General features: G+C 52.5%; 10 protein-coding genes and 1 non-coding gene across 11 annotated transcripts; 6 read left to right on the top strand and 5 right to left on the bottom strand.

Annotated features, from left to right (window-relative positions):
- Positions 1 to 643: 643 nt before the first annotated feature.
- On the bottom strand, positions 644 to 1286 carry BDP55DRAFT_92860 (uncharacterized protein). Its single transcript, XM_060581322.1, has 2 exons — positions 931 to 1286; positions 644 to 869 (listed from the first exon to the last, which is right to left on the bottom strand). Exons 1-2 carry the CDS (start codon positions 1169 to 1171, stop codon positions 730 to 732), a joined length of 381 nt encoding a protein of 126 aa, XP_060431133.1. The 5' UTR covers positions 1172 to 1286; the 3' UTR covers positions 644 to 729.
- A 1260-nt stretch (positions 1287 to 2546) lies between these two features.
- BDP55DRAFT_660049 (uncharacterized protein) lies at positions 2547 to 3541 on the top strand. The gene is made up of 3 exons (XM_060574591.1): positions 2547 to 2786; positions 2844 to 3106; positions 3166 to 3541. The coding sequence occupies exons 1-3, from the start codon at positions 2660 to 2662 to the stop codon at positions 3265 to 3267; spliced, it is 492 nt and encodes a 163-aa protein (XP_060431132.1). The 5' UTR covers positions 2547 to 2659; the 3' UTR covers positions 3268 to 3541.
- A 689-nt stretch (positions 3542 to 4230) lies between these two features.
- Positions 4231 to 4815, bottom strand: BDP55DRAFT_727376 (uncharacterized protein; the record flags this gene model as incomplete). The annotated part of the gene is made up of 1 exon (XM_060579302.1): positions 4231 to 4815. One exon carries the CDS (start codon positions 4813 to 4815, stop codon positions 4231 to 4233), a length of 585 nt encoding a protein of 194 aa, XP_060431131.1.
- A 2020-nt stretch (positions 4816 to 6835) lies between these two features.
- BDP55DRAFT_703252 (GDSL-like Lipase/Acylhydrolase) lies at positions 6836 to 8471 on the bottom strand. Its single transcript, XM_060577955.1, has 4 exons — positions 8036 to 8471; positions 7909 to 7957; positions 7168 to 7848; positions 6836 to 7077 (listed from the first exon to the last, which is right to left on the bottom strand). Exons 1-4 carry the CDS (start codon positions 8169 to 8171, stop codon positions 7011 to 7013), a joined length of 933 nt encoding a protein of 310 aa, XP_060431130.1. The 5' UTR covers positions 8172 to 8471; the 3' UTR covers positions 6836 to 7010.
- Positions 8472 to 9672: 1201 nt separating this feature from the next.
- BDP55DRAFT_t134 lies at positions 9673 to 9759 on the top strand. The gene has a single exon. It is a non-coding gene; the product is annotated as a tRNA-Pro (tRNA).
- On the bottom strand, positions 9738 to 10593 carry BDP55DRAFT_660043 (PUA-like domain-containing protein). Its single transcript, XM_060574590.1, has one exon. It carries the CDS (start codon positions 10402 to 10404, stop codon positions 9940 to 9942), a length of 465 nt encoding a protein of 154 aa, XP_060431129.1. The 5' UTR covers positions 10405 to 10593; the 3' UTR covers positions 9738 to 9939.
- Positions 10594 to 11699: 1106 nt separating this feature from the next.
- Positions 11700 to 13495, top strand: BDP55DRAFT_630626 (cytochrome P450 4V3; the record flags this gene model as incomplete). The annotated part of the gene is made up of 3 exons (XM_060572177.1): positions 11700 to 11849; positions 11950 to 13307; positions 13333 to 13495. 3 exons carry the CDS (start codon positions 11700 to 11702, stop codon positions 13493 to 13495), a joined length of 1671 nt encoding a protein of 556 aa, XP_060431128.1.
- A 1433-nt stretch (positions 13496 to 14928) lies between these two features.
- BDP55DRAFT_727372 (C6 zinc finger protein) lies at positions 14929 to 16537 on the top strand (the record flags this gene model as incomplete). The annotated part of the gene is made up of 2 exons (XM_060579301.1): positions 14929 to 14978; positions 15046 to 16537. The coding sequence occupies 2 exons, from the start codon at positions 14929 to 14931 to the stop codon at positions 16535 to 16537; spliced, it is 1542 nt and encodes a 513-aa protein (XP_060431127.1).
- Positions 16538 to 16956: 419 nt separating this feature from the next.
- On the top strand, positions 16957 to 18245 carry BDP55DRAFT_727371 (RTA1 domain-containing protein; the record flags this gene model as incomplete). The annotated part of the gene is made up of 3 exons (XM_060579300.1): positions 16957 to 17340; positions 17407 to 17542; positions 17593 to 18245. The coding sequence occupies 3 exons, from the start codon at positions 16957 to 16959 to the stop codon at positions 18243 to 18245; spliced, it is 1173 nt and encodes a 390-aa protein (XP_060431126.1).
- A 199-nt stretch (positions 18246 to 18444) lies between these two features.
- Positions 18445 to 19298, top strand: BDP55DRAFT_92743 (P-loop containing nucleoside triphosphate hydrolase protein). Its single transcript, XM_060581321.1, has one exon. The coding sequence runs from the start codon at positions 18645 to 18647 to the stop codon at positions 19227 to 19229; it is 585 nt and encodes a 194-aa protein (XP_060431125.1). The 5' UTR covers positions 18445 to 18644; the 3' UTR covers positions 19230 to 19298.
- A 69-nt stretch (positions 19299 to 19367) lies between these two features.
- On the bottom strand, positions 19368 to 21710 carry BDP55DRAFT_549419 (Zn(2)-Cys(6) binuclear cluster domain containing transcription factor; the record flags this gene model as incomplete). The annotated part of the gene is made up of 3 exons (XM_060568927.1): positions 19368 to 20376; positions 20429 to 20596; positions 20653 to 21710. 3 exons carry the CDS (start codon positions 21708 to 21710, stop codon positions 19368 to 19370), a joined length of 2235 nt encoding a protein of 744 aa, XP_060431124.1.
- Between the last annotated feature and the right edge of the window lie 111 nt (positions 21711 to 21821).

Genomic DNA, 21821 nt, shown 5'->3' with positions numbered 1-21821 from the left:
AATAGCAATGACTCGAGTGGTTGAGATGAGCATTTAGGGGTGCCACCGTGACTTAAGTTGTGGATCTACCATTGGATCATCGATTCAACGGTTGTCACGCCGAATCCAGTAATATTGATGGCAGATCCGTTGCTATTAACGATCAAAATTCTCGGCAATGAGAGGCATATACCTAGACATTGGTAACTGCTCGATTGGACGTTTGTAAACGTCACGGCATCACTTTCACCTCGATATCCTTACGATGGATATACTTCAAGCTTAGTAATCTCACGAGGCTTTGGTGTCATTCACTGGCATTGGGATGGAAAGTCTTGTTCAAGACAAAGAAGATGTATTTAAAGAGCCAAAGAGCTGAGACCTCGGTGGAGAGGGAGAAGGTTTTGGTATCTGAGAGGTAAAGAAAAGTTCGTTTGTCGTACTTCCCAACCAGTCATGTGGTCGGGGGGATATTGTCCGTGACATCGTATTTCGTTGCATTGTTTTTTTTATCGTGAATTTCGTTTCGTTGTAGTCATGTCGTTTCTGTCGTAGAGAGATTGTTGTGTGACTGCTCATCTGTTGTGGGCAGTCGTGCTCGGGACTTGCTCAGTGTGTATATCATGGTACACCAAGCACACCCCGACGTTAGGGTGTAAGTGTGTCGGAGATCGTAGATTCGAATCCAACACGGGTGAAGTAGTTCATCTCGTGTCGGCGGTTTGGGTGTTGGGCAAACCGCCATCGAGGTTATTTGGTTCGGATGTTCTGCAGGTGCATGTGCAGACTGGCGAAGCTGATGGGGAGCTCAATGAGGGAGCTCTTCATGCTGGGGGTGTTGCACGAGGCAGGGATCTCGACTCGGAAAGCCTCGAAGCTGGATCGGGCGCCTGGGAAAAAGACTGTTAGTGTGTGGACTCAGACAAAAGAGGTCGACAAGGCAAAACATACCCAAGCCGTGCAAGCTGGTCGCTGCGAGCTTCTCGACGTGCGAGCGCTCTGCTTGAGTCTCAGCAACGTCGGTGCTGTTGTCGAAACCGGCAGAAAAGGTGTTGTCCGGGGCCGATGCGAGATCGGCGGGGCAGCCGGTGGCAGCAGCACCGTGCTCCCCGGCCGAGACGCCGAGGATCAGTGCCAGGAGCACTGACAGCAGCCCCAACAGCCTCTGCCACGAAGGCGAGGCCTGGGCCATGTTGGATGATTGTTTGGGTGGTGTTTCGAGGGGGGCCTCGAAAGAGGATATCTTCCAAGAGAAAGACTCAGACAAGAGATGCGGCCACTGAACAGTCTTTAATAGACCGCCATCGCAAGTGCGCGAGTGCTTGAGTGAGCAACTGAGCACCCGGCCAACGGACGCCGAGTCGGGGCGCGTAAGAGGCGGTGGGCGTTCAGTTGGCCAGCCACTCGGTTTCCTGTCGTCTTTTCACGGTCCCCTGCGATTCGCAAGAATATCATCGGCGCACAAGACTCTTTCGTTGAAGAACGAGCGCAATGGGTTTAGTACAACTGAGCTGGCCATGCATCTGTGGGCTTGAAGTTTGGCGGTAAAGCCTCGCGTAGTTCGTTCAAAGACTGAATCGGGAGTTTTGCGCCATGGTTCGTTTGTTGAGGATCCGCTGCAAGCACGTTGCGACGAACCGGAACTTCCAAAAGGCGACGAATCCTTGACTCGCATGCCGGGGGAGTGATTGGATCGAGCGGTCGTGAACGGGGTTGGGTGCGATTTTGACCGGGGAGCAAGACCACACCGCAAGACTGCGAAGGAAGAAACTCCACAGGATGGTGAATTATTGGACCAGGATTGTCACCAGGGTGTCAGCGGCCGGGCCTGTTCGTGCCCAACCCTTCTTCTTTGCAAACAATGAGGCGATCCGGCCGGTGTCTTTCGGCGGTTGTGATCCGTTGGCCGGAGAAGGTCCCGGCCGAGTCGGAGGAGACTTGAACAGCTTCGGCCTAGCGGCCTGAGGCGAAAGAAAGGAGCGCCGAGATACTGGCCTCAGGTGTGTCGTATTGTGGAGGGAGACCGAGATTGCGAAGCGGATATCAGATGATCTGATAAGATGTCATCTACCAATCATAACGTGCGCCCAGATCTTGTCCTACCGCGTCGGCATGGGAGCCCTGTGTTGGAACATGGGTCAGACTGACGAGCTTTCCTTTAGAAAGAAACATGGGAACAGTGAATCCTTATTCTAGGATAGCTTTGGATCGTCGAGTTGTCTCGCATAGTCTCGAATTCTGGGAAAGTAAACTTAACCTAAGATGTATACTCTATGCATACTGTGTTATTTACGGAAAACTGGTGTTTCGTGCGGCAGTTCGATCTACAATGACGACTCTGCACAACTCTGTTCGAAAGTTTGCCCGTCGCAACGTAACTATCCTTAATCCCCCACTTCAACCCGCGCCGATGCGACCTGTACACCTCGGCACTCTCGGCCGCCAAAACATGATTCGCCCATCGGCTGAAGGCATTCAGCCAAGAGCATCTAGCTGCGAGTTATCGATCCACCGAGAGGATCCTCGGAAGAGGTTGCGTATGCAACAATTTGCTCATTCGGGACATTCCCATAGTATATAGCTGAGGTGCAACACGCGCCCTCGGCAAAGACCTCTGTCTGTTTTCCGCCCAGCCGTCAGTCATACTGTCTTTTCGAAGCCCGTCGCCACTGTTATCAAGATGAAGTTTATCACAGCTGTCACGTTTTTGGCTTCCACTGCTACGGCTCTGGATTGGCTCCCCGTTGTGCCCCTTCACGCCCGTCAGGTCACCAGCGGAGCCAAGTACGAGTGCCACGAGAACTGCGGTATGTTACTCACTATGCTCCCAACGCCGCACCGGACAGACTCATGACAGTATCTAGGCTATGCCATTCTCGGAGCAGCTGAAGACAACTACTGTACCAACTCAACTTGGACGGACTACTTTGAGGGATGTCTGCAGTGCGCCAACACATTTGACATCTGGCAATACTACGGAGACGGCGTCACAGAAGCCGCGGACGGATGTAACCTTGACGCGACACCTGTCACTGCATCGAACAGCACGACGAACGCAACTACAACAGCCGGAACGTCTGGCACAGCTGGTGCCTCGTCTACTGCATCTGCAACCGGCTCGAGCTCGGTACGTCTTTGTTCGGGGATAAACTCGGATTACAGTTAAGACTTCTAACGGAAATTTAGTCTGCCACTTCGAGCACCGATGCCAGTGCTGCAAATAACAACCAGCCTGCTACAATTGTTTTCGCATTTGCTGCTGTTATGGCTGCAACTCAGCTCTTGTGAGGGGACTGGATAATGTATGATATCATGAGATGATGAGATGAGGCGACAGAATTCGTGATGACTAGTCATAAGCATGCACACGCTTCGAGAGAGAGATGGAAGGTCCTGTGAATAAGGTTCTTGGGAGACTCGATATGAGGTATTCGTATCACGAGGGATGAGTCGTGGATACTAGCGGGAACGTAGTTGAATTGTGTTACGAGTATGTCATCAATTAACGAGAGGTATCTAAGTATGATAGACTACTACTTATGCATAAGGACTACCACGCCACTTTCTCCCTTGATATCATCGTAGCGCGTAACGATTCATCAACACAACTCCTGGTATCATCTCAATGCAAAGCTCTGCCGAGGCCACCGATTCGCTGCCACTGCGCAGATGTCACAGATACCTCACAATCCTCCCAGCCTTTGTTTAGCATATTCCAGGACCGCAAACGGCGGAGTCAATTGATGAAGGTTGCTGAGACCATATGATACTGAAGGCTTGTAATACACTAATTCTTCGCAAAGGCTTAGTCGAGTTTCAAAACTCTCCAAAAGATTCAATTTCTCAAATTGGAACAACAATCATCGTATCGGTCAAGTATTTTCCTCAACTTACGTTACCTATGCTAGGATGATAAAAGTACTTTAGCGAGCCGAATCAGCTCAGAATTACTCGCTGGTTTCTTGGTTTGCAGTCACGGTCAGGTTCATGATGAAATGTTTTGAAAAAGACGGATGCTCTTATTTGATAAGTCTACAAAAAGCAAACGCCTATGCAATGTACCAGCCAGCTACTCCAAGTGGCTTTTGTATTTATACAGTGAAAGCTCCACGTGGAGTAGTAAGAAATGAAACACATCCTCCATCACTAGAAATCGTCCAAACACGCTCCAGATAAAGCCGTTTGCTGAACCAAGTGGTCCAAGTCAAACCCATAAGCCGAATTTGTTATCGTCGAAGAAGTTGTTGTCGCTTAAGCGGAGGTGGGCTCAGCGGAGGGAGCGCCGGAGGGAGCATCACCACCGAAGCCGGGGAAGTTGCCGCCGAAGCCGCCGGAGGGCTGGGCAGCACCGGGGACCTGGGTAGGGCGAACACCGGAGGGGAGAGCACCGGTGCCGTGGTTCTTGCCCTTGCCCTTGCCCTTACCCTTGCCGGTAGGGCGGGCGCCGCCGGACTGGGTGCCGGTGGGGAAAGGAGTCTCGACAGCCTGGGCGCCGAAGCCAGCAGCCTCCTCGGAGGAGCCGCGGGTGCGGGTCTGGAAGCCGGAGTGACCACCGAAGTGGGGGAAGTTGCCGCCGAAGCCACCGGAGGGGGCAGCAGCGCCGGGAACCTGGGTAGGGCGGGCACCGCCGAAGCCAGTGGGGAAGCCACCGGAGGGGAAGCCGGGGAAGCCACCGCCGAAGCCGCCGGAGGGCTTAGCAGCACCGGGGACCTGGGTAGGGAAGCCGGAGGGGAGGTCGGTGGGGAAGCCAGTGGGGAACTCGGCCTCCTGGTCCTGAGCGAAAGCGCCAGCCGAGAAGGCGGCAAGGATGGTAGCGGCGATAACGTTGGCCTTCATTTTGTCTGAGTTATGAGAATGACTGAGAGGTTGTTTTGTGAGGTGGGAAAGGTTGGTAAGGAATGTGGTTCGAAGGAACGAATGAAAGGCTTGGTATCAAGAACGGAACAGAAGACTAGCTTCAATGTGTTTGGAATGAAAGTGATGAAGATGGAGTGGGATGGAGAGCACAAAGGAAACTGGCCTTGGAAGGAGAAAAGCTGCAACTTATATCGATCTCGACGTCTGGGATCCCGGTTACCATCCGCCACTGATTTGGCTCATGGTTTGCTAGGATGGCGTCAACTTAGTCGAGCAAGTTGGAGCAACATGGTGAACCGTTGCGCAATCGGACGACACAGATCGACAAGGGGAGTCGACCCAGCCCGGCGGGATGTGGGCGTTTAGCAGAGCAAGAACCATGTTTGGCCCCGGACGAGTTGCCACTATTCGGTAGTTGTCTGCGGCTCAAGCTCCAGCTTGGATAAGAGGGTGGCCCGACTTTCCCGCTTTCGATCAAGACAGAACAGTGGTGAAAAGCATGGGCGCCATATTGCTGTCAATTTCCAACGGGTGGGTTCTCAGGGGTAACAGGAGTTTGGCAACTATTGGCCTAGCTTTCCGCCGCGGGATCAGGATTTGATGGATGCTGCGTGGGTGGATGGTGTGGATGGTGGATGCGCGCAGCTCAGCGAGTTAACAGTGCTCGCTCACTGCAGCAAGTTAGCAACTGCTCGAGCCTCGAGGGTTCTAGACCAGACCAAGGAACAACAGATCTTCTCCAGGATTGGGACATGACTGGAGTGCGTGTGGGAGACTATGAGTGGTTGGGCTTCGATGTTCAGCCCATCACGGCCGTGTGTTTCAAGGAAGACGGGTCTAGGGTCTCCACCGCTCCCTTATTTCCCGACCATGGGGCGTTTGCTGTAAATTAGAGACGTCGTCGTCTTCGTTTCACCTTTACATTTTGGGGCGAGGGGAACGGTGCCGTTGTTCCTAGTTCGGGGGTTTTCACTTGTTTTTCTTTTAACGGGGATGCAAAGTCCCTGGGACGCTGCTTAGTCTGCCTGTCTACCGGGGGCGGACCATGTCTTAGTTACGCGTCATCAGATGGCAGCACGTCGCGCTTAAATGAGGCCAGGGGACATGCTTGCACAGGGACCAGCCTTAACAAAACAATTCTGGGCGGCAACGTGAGATGGAAACTCCTAGGCCTCAGGAGAGTCGCGGCGTTAGGGAACGATCAACTAACTGCAAAGAACAGTTTCGGGAAGTCATGTCCGCGATATTGGCGAATTGCCTCGCCCTGCTTCAACGGCTTGTGACATTGATCGGTGAGACGCCTCCGAGATTGCTTCTCTTTTCGTCTGTCGTTGAGCTACATCACCAAATAACCAATTAACCATAACTTCATCCACTTAGCCCGGAAGTCCGGCTTCGGGAACGCAGGAGCGCTTAAAGCCAAATTGTTTCCACGTCATTGCTTCAATTTTCCGCTTATCATGGGCAGAGAATAAGACGCGGCCGCCGGGCCTGAATTTCGTGCCGTGCTTCCAGTGACAGCGAGCCTTGCCAAGACTTGTGGACCATGTGAAGATACTGTACTCGAGATTCGCCATCCAATATGGATGAATGGAGATCAATCGTGCAAGTGCGAAGCATGAACCTCCAGAGAGAATACAGCCAAAATTAGTTCAGCACTCTGAGCTTGTTTCTATTCCATGACATATCATAGCAGATCCAGTTCAGCCTGTCTGACTTTCATGTCACCATGGTCAGCACATTTGTGTTCGGAGCAGCTTGACGATAATCCAAGAACTCCGCCCCTGAAGGAAGCATCTTTGTCAGCGGCAACCGGCGGGAGGCACTATCCTCAGCTCGCAAACAATTCGTCTGTGCTTGTTTGACACAGAGCATTGGTGTCAACAATAGCTGGGTCAAGTGGAGCTGGCAGGGTAGGGATGCCGTCGCCTCTTCAGGACAGACCTGCGAGGGTGCCCTTGTCATGGGCCGAAGTTGGAACTGGAACTTGGTATTGGGCCAGCGAGTTTGCTTCTTTCGTCTGATCCAATGTCTCGCTTTTGTTCATCTCTCTTTCTGTAAAACCGCTTCCAAGAAAACTTCTACACTGCCCCCGTACACTTGCATTCTCTCATTCATGCCGAAACCGACAACCTCGGAACTCCAACTCCCGCTCCCTCAACCACAAGAGGTAATCAGAACGGTCCTCTCAGAACGTCTAGAACCTCCTTGGCAATCCACGAGTGTGTATGAGTTGTAGGACTGCACGACGTCAGAATGAGAGCTGAAGACTGGGTAAACGGCAACTCGGCTCGGAACAAGAAACAAAGAGAAAAGCTAGCGAAAACTCACTGGTATTCGTCCCAGTATACCCGCCTCTCTGGGTCTCCGCAGATCGTCACGTTTGGCGTCTCGCCATATGCACCTTCGAGGCAACTGCCGTACTTTCCCAGCGGATCAAATCCGTACGCTCGAGGCGAGGCATAGTACTCAAAGTCGTCAAAGAGCGGCCGAAGATCAACGTTGACGGCTCCTGTCTTTGAGCCGTCGAGTAGTTCTCCTAGCTGGTCGGCGAAAGCTCGCAACTGGCTTCTTGCCAAATCACCTTCCAAATAGAAGCCATACGGAAGTCGGGAGATATCTGGTGGCGATAGAGTTAAGACCTTCGCACTAGGGTACGCATCACGTAGCTGTGCTTCTGCTTGGCGAAGAATTTGATACGACTGCGAAGCACTGATATTGGCGTTGAACAAAACGTCATTGACACCAGCAAATAGGACCAGTAGGGGATTTTGCATAGCCTTCGAATCGGACACCTCAAATGCTCCTCCTTGAGGCACCATCTTCTCCAAGAACGAGACGACTTGGTCAACCAAAGAGGGTACTGCAATATCTCCCTTTGCGCCTGTGTAACCCTGGACAAGATCATTCGAAGTCGTTGCACCTCCGACCGCATAGTCGTAGAGGGGTAGTGAGAGGTTAGCTGCTACGTATTCCGCCCAGACCATGCCGTTCGAAAAGCGACCCTTGTAACTGGGTTGACTGTTACATCAACTGGTCTGGAGATCATGTTGGGCAAAGGAGTTCACTGACTATTTGTCTGTAGGCCAGGCATTATTCGATACTCGAGCAGCACCGTTTCCTAGAAGTTGCATTCCATCAGCCATTTTAATTCCTCGACACAAGCCCTTCGAAGTTCCAAATACCATCAATCACCTACCGTTGTCGCTGAACGAGTCACCGAATATTACAATGCTAGAAATTGAGGGACTGTCGGCCTGGCGTGGCAACGGCAAAACTGCAGCGTACGCCGTTGCGAGGAACGCAATCGACAATCCATAGCTGAGCGTCATCATACAGGCCGCTTCACAAGTGTAGTTCGTAGGATGACTGTTGATTGAGTGTTTTCTTCAGTCACGAGTTTTTGGAGCAACCCTTCTTAGGAGGTGCAAAATGACTTTGCGAAATCCTATAAGAAGCCATGCGACATCAAGGTTGTCTGCGAGAAATATCGATCTCAAAGTTTCTCCTCCCATTGCCTGATCAATTCAAGCATTGGATGTGCGCATTCATCATGATATGCGAACATGGTCGGTAACGGCACGGGTTCGAGCGAGAATGAGCTCTAACACCTCAACTGCATCAGTCCAGCCTTTGAGAATGGCTCTGCACAAATGCAGCTGTGTTCCCGGCTCATTAGTAAATACTCGACGTAATTTGCTTCCGCCTTGAGAGAGCTAATGGCAGTTTTGCTTGAAGATCCAAAACCGGACCTGACTGGAATGCAAGCGCCCAAGACATCTTTGAGACTCTCGCAGCTCTGCACGCGTGCAGCAGAACGGCACCCTTTCGCCCCGAAAGAGCCTTCAATTTTCAAGTCTCAAACCACATCTGTGCTCCTGAGGTCCGAATTCGATTTGCTCCGTTCTCAAAATCTTGCATCCGGAGGGCCACTCCGCATTCCCCGTCCCCCGTCTCACGAGTCCCGCAGAACATACCGCAGGCTCGGCTCACCTCCACACCTGGCATGATAGAACAAAAATAACTTGATTTCGCTTGGCGGCTGGCAGGATTTGGTAGGACTCTAATAATACGGAGTACTCATGTGGTTTTATTTCCAGCTTAACAGGCGCAGAAGATCAACCTCAACGGGATCAGGTTTCAAGGGAAATCACACAATACGGTACTCTCAATTCAACTGTACAAGGACTCATAGTCTCAACACTTTTTCCAAAATCTTCGCGCCGGAATGCCGTATCACTATCAACCCCTAAGAGGTGCAGTAACACGCGAGAAAAACTTGCCATGCAAGATGCCCACACCAACGTGGGGTGCAAACAGCGGGACCTCAAATCCCGCGTGGAACTGGACTAGGAGCCCATAATCGGGGATTTTGGAAATAAGACCAAGTATCTGGAGATGATATCCTGGGGTCGGAATCTGAGCACGTCTAGGAGCAGGCCTTCGACGCGTCCAGATTGTTGAATGCAGCCAACATGAAGGAAGTACGGACTCATCATTCACCCTTGAGTCTTCGATGTTCATTGGTGTAAAAAGACAGGCGGCCTCGCTGCTGCGTTTCCATCACAAATTGCCTCATATGCAGCATAGTTTGCGCCAGTTTTCAAGCTCAACCCGCGCCCGCTGGCCAGATTAAAGGACCACTACACCACGGGATTCCGGCACACCAAAGCCGGACCCTCCGGGTTGTGGGCGTCCGGGCCCGGCCCGCGGATCCTCATTTCGGCCCCCAAACCATCCCACCGGCGTCAAAAGCCCTATTGCATCCACAAATCCAACATAATTTTCAATCTCGACGCTGCCGTCAACAACAAGCAGCTCATTTCGAGCTCATCTGCCCTGATGGTCTAGCGGTATGATTCTCCCTTAGGGTCTACAAGACACGTCTGGGAGAGGTCCCAGGTTCGAATCCTGGTTAGGGCCCAACCCTTTTGCATTTTATGACAATAAGCTATGGGCGAAGAGAACTTTTGCTGTGCAACACTCTTAGAGGGACCTCCATTGCTGGAGGACTATTTCGATGGACTTCTAACGGTTTCTGAACGTTGACTTCATACTTTGCTAATTCTTTCTCTTCCGACTGGTCTGGTGGCTTCCTCAACTCTACTTCCTCGTAATTTGAGGATATACGACTTCAAACCACTCGCACAGCACCTCAGCGTCTTCACTAAAGTCCTTTGAATCCTCGCTACGCTTAAAGTACCGCATGTGTCCATCTCTCCATTCTTGATAAGTGCTCTCTCCCTCAGCGAGTGCAAAGTCTTCCCTTACATCCCGAAATTTGCACCTCTCGAACGACGTGGTTCTGATGATCGCCCTTGGTTCGGCTTTGCCATCAAGTATGACGGACAGGTCACCGACTGACCAATGAAGCGTTTCTGGGATTGGCCAGTTTGTCGTAGACGTCTTCTTCCCCTGGAGAAGTAGACCCAGGAGCTCGTTCTTCAACGCTGGGTTGTCGCCGAAAGCGGTTACATCCTTGGGCGGTGACAGGGTGGTGTTGAGCTCTGCAGAAGCTCTGGCCATACAGGCAATAATGTGTGGACTTGACGGATCGACTTCTGACATTGATGTCGGATTTTCAACTGTTGGCAACAGCTCAGAAATTAGTTTCTGAATTCTAGGCTTTTCCGGATGTGGCTGGAGAAGATTTTGCGATGTGAGTCAACGGTAGATCTGCTGTAAATCCAGTCTGCACTAAAATGAAAAGAATGCGATGTTGACAGAACACGGCGGGTTCTTAACGTGTCTTCAACAGAAATGATTCGCAGGCGTTTCTGTGATCGGGCTGTGCCTCATAACGTCTCTCCGTACTAGGTACCTTAGTTAGCTGGCCGGATGACTCACCCCGCAACATCATGAACCCCCTCCGAGATCATATTTAGCCACAGACTGATATTTTGGGCTTAAGATGAGCATTTATTTTCTTCGTGAAAGCTCCCAGACGCCGAAGTTGCAATGTGCCTAGAGTCTATTGATGTGGAATTCATGTCACCAGTCACCATGCGGCGAAGTTGATATCCCTCATCCAATGATTGACGTTAACATGTACCGCCTTGGATGATAGAGATGCCGGCTTTTCAAATGGTGATTCGCATGGCTGTGGGAGACCCGATTCAAGAGTAGAGGATGACAGTCCGTCAATTGGCCGTTTGAGTCCAGAACTCTCAATAAGTACTGAGTACAGAAAACGACTCTTAGAACAACCTCTTCAATGCTTAGTTCGAAGGAAAAAGTTCAGAGAGCAACACCCGAAGTTTATCAAGATCACAAGCTTGGTAATAATCCAGAATTGTGTGGCAGTAATATCTGCACACGAGCACACATCACGTATCCGCCGTCGATCGTTCCATGGTTACACTACATATACAAAAGAACCAAACGAACCAACCGACCAACGGCACGAATACGATAAGTCAGTTCACGCTTGGAGGCCCTGCACAACCCTTGCTCGGAGATCCAGAAGCCGCCAGATCCCCGCCCAAAATTCCCACAAGGCACCCGCAAGTAACGGCTTTCTCGACCCGTTTCTGCAAAGCCAAGTCTGAAGAATGGAGAATCCCGATGCAGAGTGCCGCGGGGCCATGCACATATGAAGAAGGCGGCCGACTCTCTCTCATGGTCTTGTTCCTCGGCCTGCGATACTACTGTTGGTATGAGAGGGGTAGTCGATCGCGGAACCAATGGTGGCCCTGCCTTTTGTCATTTCACGATTGCGGCATATGCCCATCCTTGACGGGTCCTCCCGTATGTACATGTATAAGAGAGGCGGTGGTTCGCATTGGTCTATGGCATGAGCCGCGGGAGCGACTGGGAAAATAATCCGCAGATTCTACTGGCATATTTGAAGGAAGATCGCTCAAATGGGCTTCTTCGCGATCTCCGAGGCCGAGGGTCCTAGGGCAATGATGTTGCGCCTCTTTGGCCTAGCAGCAGCGCTTGGTGTCGGTTACGTCTTCGCCCGAATGATACAAGAGAGAATGAAGTTCCGAAAGCTTCAGAGACAGGGAGTTGTAAGTCTCCAAGCACACCTGAGAAGCTGAGGTTCTAACCAGAGAGTAGCCAATGATGCCCCACTCGCTTCTGTTCGGCCACTTGCGCCTACTCATGAAGCTCACCTCGCATTTACCCAAAGACGGATCCTTCCTCTACTATCCTCAAGCCATCGTTGACAATTGGGAAACACTCTTCCCCGGCCGGACATCGTGTCCCTCTGCAATCTACGCAGACATGTGGCCCATGGGCCCCCCACTGGTTTTCACTGTCCACACAGAGGCAGCGAGCCACTTCATGTTCGACAACAGCGTTCCGCGGAGCGACTGGACTAAAAAGGCTTTAGCTCCTATCACGGAAGCAAGGGACCTCGCCTGTCTGGTAGGCGAGCCGTGGAAGACATGGCGCGCGCGGTTCAACCCAAGTTTCAGCAACAAGAATGTCCTCAGTCTTGTGCCCGGAATGCTCGAGGACGTTCAGATCTTCGCCGATATTGTACGAAACAAAGCTGGTGCTGACGGCTCTTGGGGTGGTGTGTTCCCGCTCGTGGAGACCACGACCAACTTGACGATGGATATCATCGGTCGAGCAGTGCTTGACATCGAGTTGCATGAACAGACGAACGGTCCCAGCAGATTCAGGAGCGCCCTCATGGACCAGATTGCGCGTTGTATCCTTCACTTTAACATCATCACCGTCTGGAAGTGGTACAGTCCATGGCGACTGGCTGCTATCAAAGAGAACAGGGAAACAATGTACAGCGAACTACTCCCATCGATCGAGCAATCTCTCCAAGGAACAAAGAAGAAGGACGGTCTTAAGACCATCATCGAATTGGCTCTGAAGCCAATGGCCGGGGTAGTCGACGTTGATAAGTTGTTCTTAGAGACGGTTGTCTCCCAACTCAAGATCTTCATGTTTGCCGGTCATGACACTACGGCCACGGCTCTTTGCTGGGCGATTCACTGCATCGCTAAGAACCCCGAAGTAGGCCAAAAGCTACGGGCCGAACATGACGAAGTCTTCGGCAAGGACCCCGCAGACGCGATTGAGAAGATACGAGAGTCACCGCACTTACTCAATTCCCTGCTGTACACCAATGGAGTCATCAAAGAAGCACTGCGCTTGTTTCCCGGACCTCCTGTTATTCGAGACGGACAACCGCACTATCGCATCACTGATAGCATCACCGGAGAGCAGTATCCCACCGGCGGGTTCCTCATTTGGGACGGGCTGCGTTCGCAGTCTCGCAACGAGAACCTGTGGCCGAGAGGCAATGAGGTCGTGCCAGAGCGATGGATGACGACGGACCCGGAGGATCCATTGTACCCAAAGAAGCACGGCTGGAGGATCTTTGGACTCGGAAGCCGCGCCTGTATTGGCCAAGAGCTAGCCGTCATTGAAATGAAGCTTGTCCTGGTGTTCCTTGCGCGCAACTTTGACATCGACTGCGCCTGGGATGAATGGGATGCTCTCAAGTAAGTTTCGAAAACGCCTCCACAGCTTATTGAATGATGACCGAGGCACTGACACTGTGCGCAGAGGGAATACCACAGGACCCAAGGTCCTTGTAGAAGGAGACCGCTGCTACCAACTTGATCAGGGTACACCGCAGATTGCTGACGATATGCCTGTTCATGTCAAGCTGCGGCAAAAGTCTGACTGAGCGTTTCGAGCCGTGTTGATAACTTGACAAGCGTGGCGTGCGGGGGACGGTTCAGGGAGGTCGGACATCGGTGTCGTCGCAATCCCGCCTTGTCCGCCATGATGAACGCGCGCGCGAGGGAGGGTCTCGGCCAGGTCGAGGACCTAACGTTTGCCCGGCTCCAGCGGGGCTTCAAAGGTTAGTGAGAGACGGAGCGAGGGAAGAGATCGGATGGAGAGCCTTATATAGCAGTCGCCGGATAGGTCGGAGTTGTGACGTTGGTGCAGAAGCTTGAAGCTCGTTGCTGAGCTGCGAGCGTCTTTGGAAGAGAGCGGGGTGTCGAGCAAGGCTGCATGAGACCATCACCGGCCGGAGGTCAGCTCAAAGATACGACTTGATGATTTATAATTAAAAGCTGCCTTCAGTCAAGTCCGGCAGCATCGTGTCCACTTGTTATCCCGCCGCTCCATCTCCGGTGGCTTCAAAATGGGCCGGTGTGCCTATTGCTTTCCGGGCCCGACCTCGGGAGCCCACGGAGCTTCCCGCATCCTCGCGGTCCCATTTTCCCGTTCTACCACATCGACCCAGCGGGACGCTGATGATGAGCACCGACATGGCACTTCAGCAGAGTTTCGTATTCATCAGGAGGTGATTCGTTAGACTCTAGAGGCTCTTGAGCTTGACTATACTCGGTATCGAGAGTTTGGACGTGAGTATCTGAAGGTTCCTCTCGCTCGGTAACGCGAGAATGCGTCTGGACTCTGGCTTGTCGGAATCATGTATGTAGATAGGAATGAAGGTGTCTTGTCATGTCATTGTTGAAGTTGAGATGACACTGAAGCGCAGGAAGAAGAGGGAGAGAACAACTTAGATAAGCACACTTTATTTAGAGTACACGGCGCCCGATTGGCCGGGTCGCATTTGCCCCGCAGAAAGTGGACTCTGCTCGAGGGATTCGGGGCTTAATTTCACAAGCGGCCGCCCGATCTTCTCATGTTGTGGTAGGCAGTGTGGTGACTGGTAGGGTTGGGTGGCTGATGGTGACATGAGCGGGAGTGCAAGGGAGGAGGTGGTCACTGCGAACCTGGACTGGACACTAAGACACGTCGGGAAACTGTGTATGCTGCTGCGTCTCTGGTCTCAGGCTCTCTTGTTCGCTTCTGAAACGAACACCGTCGAACGACAACGTCACGCTATGTGGCTCGGGATTCAGTTCCATGGCACATCACCTACTCCGCGTCGACACGAGGGCGCGGAGACTACGCAAGCTTATATTAGTTGAGGAGGCTCGTTCCCTGGCACCAAACACAACTTACTATCGACTCCCTGTCTCTTCATAGGCCACCTCGCATCTTTACGAGATAGGTGAGAAACGCGTCTCTCAGGGCGCATCTCCACCTCCACCACACAACAACCAGCCCTACCAGTTTACTTGCACTTGACCACCCAACCAAATGGCTCGACTCGGGGTAGCAAAGGTTAAGACGGGCTGTGTAACCTGCAAGTGAGTCCACCGGCCGCGCATACCCAAGGTATCACTCCTCCACGTATGTCAGAGCTAACCAACCCAGAATTCGAAGAGTCAAATGTGATGAAGCACGCCCGGCATGCAATAGGTGCGTAAGCACGGGCCGAAGGTGCGACGGCTATGTGACACCGCCAACGGGAACATATTCATGGGCTCAGCTGCTCCGCGTCCATCCGCCTCCGACCCAGGTCGCGTCGGACGCAGAACTCCGGGCCTTGAGTTTCTTCCGCAAGGTTGTCGCCCCCGTCTTGTCCGGGCCCTTGGATAGTTACTTCTGGACCCATCTTGTCTCCCAGGTCTCTCACCAGGAGCTTGCTGCGAAACATGCCGCATTGGCCATCAGTTCACTGTACGAGAAGTTCAACGAGGATCCCCTAGATCGGCACTCGGAGAAGAACGCCTTTGCGGTCGCGCACTACAACGAGGCGATCAAACACCTCCGAACAACGAACAACCAGGAAACGGTCCTGTTCGTGTGCATCCTCTTTGTGTGTATCGATATGCTCCGCGGCGAATGCAAGAGTGCCATCGACCACTGTAGGCATGGCATCAACATCCTCAATGGGTCGAGGTCCACATCGCGGTTCGTTCGAGATCACCTAGAGCCGGCTTTCTGTCGCCTTGGAGTGTTTCCCTTCTTCTTCGGTGCTCGACCAGAAACGTTTCCGACCATACCGGACTCGTGCCCAGTTCCAGTGCCTCCGTTCTACAACTTAAAGCAGGTTCAAGGGGCGCTGGACCCGTTGCTCGTGCGGGCGATTCGCTTCGTACGGGCCGCTGACGAGTATCGCCTGGGAGATGAGGCGCATCCCAAGCCAATTCTGTCAATAATGCAGGACAGAGATAAGATGGACGAGATGTTGGATGACTGGGCTGCGGCATTCAAAGCGTACATGGTGCAGAAGTCCCCGAATAACTGTCAGCGCGCGGCCATGCGAGAAGGCCTCGTCGAAAGGTTGCTCGAGATGAAATGGCACGTGGGCAAAATTTGGCTCAGCACTTGTTTCTCTCGTGGAGAAGGAGTTTACGATTTACACCTAGACAAGTTCCAGCGCATCATAGATCTTGGACGCGAAGTCGAATCCATCTTCCAAGAAATGTGGCAGAAGTTTGACCGGGCCAAGTTCACCTTTGAGATGGGCTTCAGCCCCTTGCTGGGATTCGTCTTTATCAAGTGCCGGTCCTTGAGCTTACGGGTCGCTGCTCTGGGTCTCATGAAGACCATTGCGCACGAGAGGGAGAACCTCTGGGACTTTAACACTGTTCAGGCTTTTGGGCGCAAGATTGTTGAGTTCGAGCACGAGCTAGATTTGGGACCAGACGAAGATATTGCAAGTGTCGTCGATGACGGAACATTGCCACCGGAAGGACGACGAATTAAAGACTCGGCTATGCAAGACGGGGTCCGCTTCGTCCACGAGAAGAACGGCGCCATCGCCATGTGGAAGAAGGTCGCTCTCTTGATGAGGGAGCACGGCGGACCTATCACGGTTCAGGAAGAGTGGTTTCGGGTACAATTGAAGCGCAAGCCATGATTCAAGTTAATATTTTCGCTCAGGGCTACCCGCTGCGTGTCTCTCCCACTGACGCTAACCTCTCGAGGGAATACTACGCCTCACGCGCATCCGTGGCACCCAAGCTACGTGCTGACATTGCAGGGGGGTCTTACGGAGTACTTAACATTGCTATCAACGATGCTGCGCCTCTCGAGAGGCTATGATTGGTCGGCTCGCTTCTTTACATAACAGTTGCGATCGTGGGGGCTGTGCATCGCCAGGCACTACGATGGTCGACTTACACGAGTGAGGGAGACATGAGACTCTCAGTTATAAAGACGAACGACGAGAACATCGGACTGGGATATGAGATTGAAGATATCGGACATTATCAACCAAAAATCTCCTTACCGTCTCAAATCATTCGACCACTCGTTACAATGCACTTGTCTTGGATCATGCTGGCAGCGGCCATTACTGCCGTCGCCCTGCCATCAGGCCCTTCGCCCACACCGACCTTGCCAGGATCTTTGCCAGAACGTCAAGATACAGCAACTTCCTCTGCAACATCATCTTCTCCGACAGGAGATTTCATTGCGACACAGCATATCACAATTCCCGGTGTGACAAATAGCTATGTCACGGTCCCAGCAAAAACCATTGACATCGCCATCCCAACATGCGTCCAGACGATTGAGCCCGACGCTAATGGCTACATCCCTTCCGGCGAATGTGGTGCCATCTGGAATTACTATCCCAGCTTCACAGCAGCGGCGGTGTTTGCGGCTCTCTTCGGCGTTCTGACCGTCGTCCACATCTGGCAGGCCGCCAAGCACAAGAAGGTCCGTACGTTTTTAACTACAACTACTAAAACGCCGTGATTGATTCAGTGTCTGACCGGCGAGCAGAGATGGTGTTGGGTTATCATTATGGCGAGCATATGGGAGACTCTGGCCTTTGTATTTCGAGCGGCAAGCAGCAAAAACCAGCAAAGTAATGGCATCTATCTCGTATTTCAGATCTTCATCTTGCTTGCGCCTATCTGTAAGTCTCTCTTCCCGAATTTGTCGAAGAGAGTATTAACATGGTTCCAGGGGTTAACGCCTTTGCATACATGACCTTGGGCCGTATGATCTATTTCTTCCACCCCTCGCGCTCTCTCCTCCGCATTCCAGCAGCAACATTTGCGGCGATCTTTGTTGCCCTTGACATCGTATCATTTGCCGTCCAACTCACCGGAGGCAGCATGGCAGGCCCGACGGCGCCTCCTGCGGAACAAATGAAGGCAATCCACATCTATATGGGTGGCATCGGACTGCAAGAGTTCTTCATCCTGATCTTTGTCGCCCTGGCATTGAAGTCCCAGGTTGAATTGAAAAGAATGGACAAGCTTTCAGGGCAGGAGTCTCGATCCTGGAAGCCGCTCTTATGGGCACTCTACTTTTCCCTTGGCATGATCTCAGTGCGGATCGTCTACCGCCTGATCGAGTTCTCTTCGGGCCACGGGATCGACAATGTCTTGATTACACACGAGGCTTACTTTTACGTCCTGGAAGCCCTGCCGATGCTTCTGGCTATAGCGGTCTTCAATGTTGTGCACCCGTCCATGGTCATGAACGGTCCAGGGTCGGACATGCCGGGGCTCTTTGCGATCATGAAGGGTGGGTTCTCTAGGAGAAACAGGAGGATTCCCCTTGGACAGGATCCGGAGGAACAAGAGCTTACTCGGAGGAGCCCGAAGCCATGAAATGGCGATGGAGTCATTAGATGGAGAAGTGAAAAGGAGGAAGCCAAATAGAGAGGGTTTAAGTCTGAGAGCAAGGACTTCAGGCGTCGACGTTCAAACTGCTGTGGACATGAATGGGGCAGGCTTAAATCACAATGCGGCATTCCTCCTTGGTGGCTTGAAGCTTGGAGTACGCTGCGGATCAAGACACGTCACTGTGGCAGTGCAGACGCAGAATGTGTCAAATCAGGCTCTGACAACAGTTTTCCCGAGTAGTTCAACGGGGTTTGCTGATACATAAAGTAAGCTACTTCACAGATGTATTCAAAGCATAACTCCAACCTGAATTGTTTCTTTCTGTGCTCCGTTACCTGAACACCCAACTGGCCACAATATCTTTACATCAGCTCAGCTATAACGATGTCTTTGAACCCCTCGATTTCTTCACGGCGGCTGTTCCTCCAGATGTCGGGAGCGCCAGGCGCGGGCAAAAGCACCACTGCGACCGTTTTAGCCAAGCCCCTCAATGCAACCATCCTCGATCTCGACGTTATCAAATCCTCTCTACTCGATAGTAGATTGCCGTTCGAACAGTCTGCGAAGCTAGCTTACTCGATGCTCTGGGCGCTGGCCGGCAACATACTCAAGCAGGGTCACAACCTCATTGTAGACTGCACCTGTAACTTCGAAGAAATCATCACCAGGGGAACAGCCCTGGCAAAAGGAGCGGGTTTTGAGTACTGGTACATCGAGTGCAGACCCGAAGTTGATATTGAAGTGCTCGATGAGAGGCTGCGGGCGAGAGTAGCGATGAGAAGTCAGCGTACGGGAGTACGCAATCCTCCGGTTGACGGCGATGTATCCCAAGGACGCGAGGAACAGGAGACTTTGTTTCGAAGGTGGGTCGAGAACCCGTATAGGCCCAAGGATGATGTGATTGTCGTCGATACCTCGAAGCACTCGGACGAGTGCCGAAAGCAGGTCTTGAAGGCGATGGAAGAGTGACCAGACCCCGAAGAGTCGAGGAAAATCAGGGGGAACTTAGTTGACAAGAAGCCGGCTCTGCGAGTATTTGCGATCATTCCAAGGTTCAGATTGGATGTACCACTGCCCCGGAAGTCTCACGCAGATGAACTGACAGCGCTATGAAATCCCTCCCATGAAATCTAGTCCGTCCATGCCGGTTAAGCCCATCAAGTACATCTGGTCATCATTCCACGCAAATGACGGCAGCCAGGCCTCTTCGCCTGTAGGCAGAGACATCAATGTGCTTTCGTCAGCTACTACTCCCTCCCCTGCAGGCATACCGAACCCCGAGGCAGACATCTCTTGCAGCTGAAGGGCTGCTGCTTCTTCCCACGGCGATGAGAGCATGATGTCCGGCGATATTAACGGACCGTGGGCAGAAGCCGGTGGCTGCCCCGACTGCTCCAGCTCAAGATCAGACTCATCGCCCGAAGGGCTGCCGACAACCTCGGCGTTTATTAACCATTCTGCCCACCGCCCATAGCCCTCTGCTTGTCCTGAGGAAGACTCTTGAGCCTGGCTCATCTCTCTTCTTCGAGCCATTGCCAGCTTGGACCTTGCTTCATTTGTAATGGACTGCAGGGCCTCAACAAAACGAACTCCCATCTTTGCCGTCGTGTTCCCTGCGCTGGACATCTTGCGGAGGCAATCCAGCCCAAAAGCTACTCGACCCTCGTACCCCGAATCACGTTCCAGGATTCCAGCAAGTAGCACGATGATGGTGGCGATACTGCAGCCTTGGAAGTCTGTGAATGAAAATCGCGCCATATTGCCACCGCGGCAAAGACCCTCGAAGAGCTCGAGCATCTTTTTGGCTGCTTTGATACATGCCTCTGAAGATTTCTCAACGTCTCTAGGCACGTCGTAGGGGCCGGCGCTTGCGTGGAAGATTGCTTGTAGACGAGCTCGGACGACGGTCACCACGGAGACTTTGCCCATGTCGATCCAGGCGAAGTAGTAGTTTAGGTGTAAGTGGAAGACGGCGCGATAGCTGGATGACTTTGGGTCGACATTCTGTAGTTTGAGTGATGACGGGAGACTCTTTTTCCAGGTCTTGAGGGATATCTGGGCGTCCATTGAGCGTCTTGAAGCTCCTGTATGCGAATGATTGGTATTCGACCATGCTCTGTTTGGTGGATTAGCCATGGGACACTTTGGGATGATTCAAGTGAACGAACCCAGGCTCTGAAAGCTTGTCAATGATTCTGACAAAAGCTGCATTTGCTATCTGGTGCTGTACATTGTCAAACTTCTGAGACGTATCTCGTGGGACTGGCTTCGGCAGACACGCTGTGATGATCTCCTGGTCCACGGACCGAGGTCGGTTGAGCTTAATGGTAACCGTTCTGTCGCTGTTAGTACCCGTCTCGAGCTACGGTACAGCAGAAGAAGGCTTACTTACCTTTCAAGAGAGTAAATCGACCACCAAAGCCTCCGTCGGGTCTCCTTCTCATCATCACTGAGAGAGGGGTCGTCAGGTTCCTGGTGAAGTCCGATAGCCAGGGCCTTTCGCAGTGCTAATCCCATGTACACATAGGAAGCACTGATGGCGCTGGCCGGCATCAGGTAGACGCCCAGTATGAACGTCGCCTGGACTGATTTGATGCAAGGCCGATCTATCAAGTCAGAGATCAGAATACGGGCCTGGTTGTAGAAGATCCGACCAGGGTCAAAGTTCCGATCTTCCGTCGATGTTGCGTTGCTCAAGTCCTCTGGCCTAGCTAGCGCTGTCCACTGACTTCCCAGTGCGAACACTGCCAAGACAAGACAAACAAATCCGGTGTCTTCTCTCAAAGACGACTGCTCTTCATTGTAAAGTTGATCAAGCTCCGCCATGAAGTGACTCTGATCCAGGTAGAAGAAGATGTCGGTCCCGTAGGCGATGCAGACCGACACCAGAAAGTCGGCAACGCCGCGTGGAGGAAAGCTCTTCACGGCCCTCTTTATGCGTCGAAGCTCGGCAGGATCTGCTGGAGGAGTATCTGAGATTCGAGATTGCAGTCTTGCGATGCCTTGCTCCCCAGATGGAGGCTGGGAGTCGAGGCAAAAGGCATCCCGGAGACGAGACAAAAAGCGCGGCCACATGAAGGCTTCTGAGGGTGCACTATCTGCCGGAGAAAAGTCGTCGTTCATCCTTTGACCCATTGGTGTGTTGAGAGTAAAAAAGCCCTCATTGTTCGTCCGATTCAACTCTCGCTCTGTAATGCTGATAGGCCTTATCCCAGTGATTCTCGAAGCTGTCGTCGCAGCTGAGGCATCAATCTCTTCACCAGCGGGGCTCCGCTCCCTTTCAAATCGACACGGATGAGATCCCTCAGTACATCGCACACATACCCCAGAAGGAGTCTCGATGCACTTATTCTTGCGGGCCTTGCATCGGTCACACGCCCGGGGTGCCCGCTTCCGAACTGCATCCGGGACTCTACGGCGGCGGCGGCGGCGCTCTGCGGGAGACTCCATTGGCGGAAGTGTCGCGTTCATATGACGAGCATGGAATCGTCATGATGGGTGAAGGTTTTGTTGATCTCCAAGACTTGCGCAGGTCTGGGATGAATATCCAAGGCTGAGAGG

The sequence above is a fragment of the Colletotrichum godetiae genome (genome assembly GCF_030913485.1).
Source record: "Colletotrichum godetiae strain CBS 193.32 chromosome Unknown BDP55scaffold_15, whole genome shotgun sequence".
In the NCBI taxonomy this organism is placed as follows: domain Eukaryota; kingdom Fungi; phylum Ascomycota; class Sordariomycetes; order Glomerellales; family Glomerellaceae; genus Colletotrichum; species Colletotrichum godetiae.
This window is presented reverse-complemented; position numbering and strand designations above follow the sequence as displayed.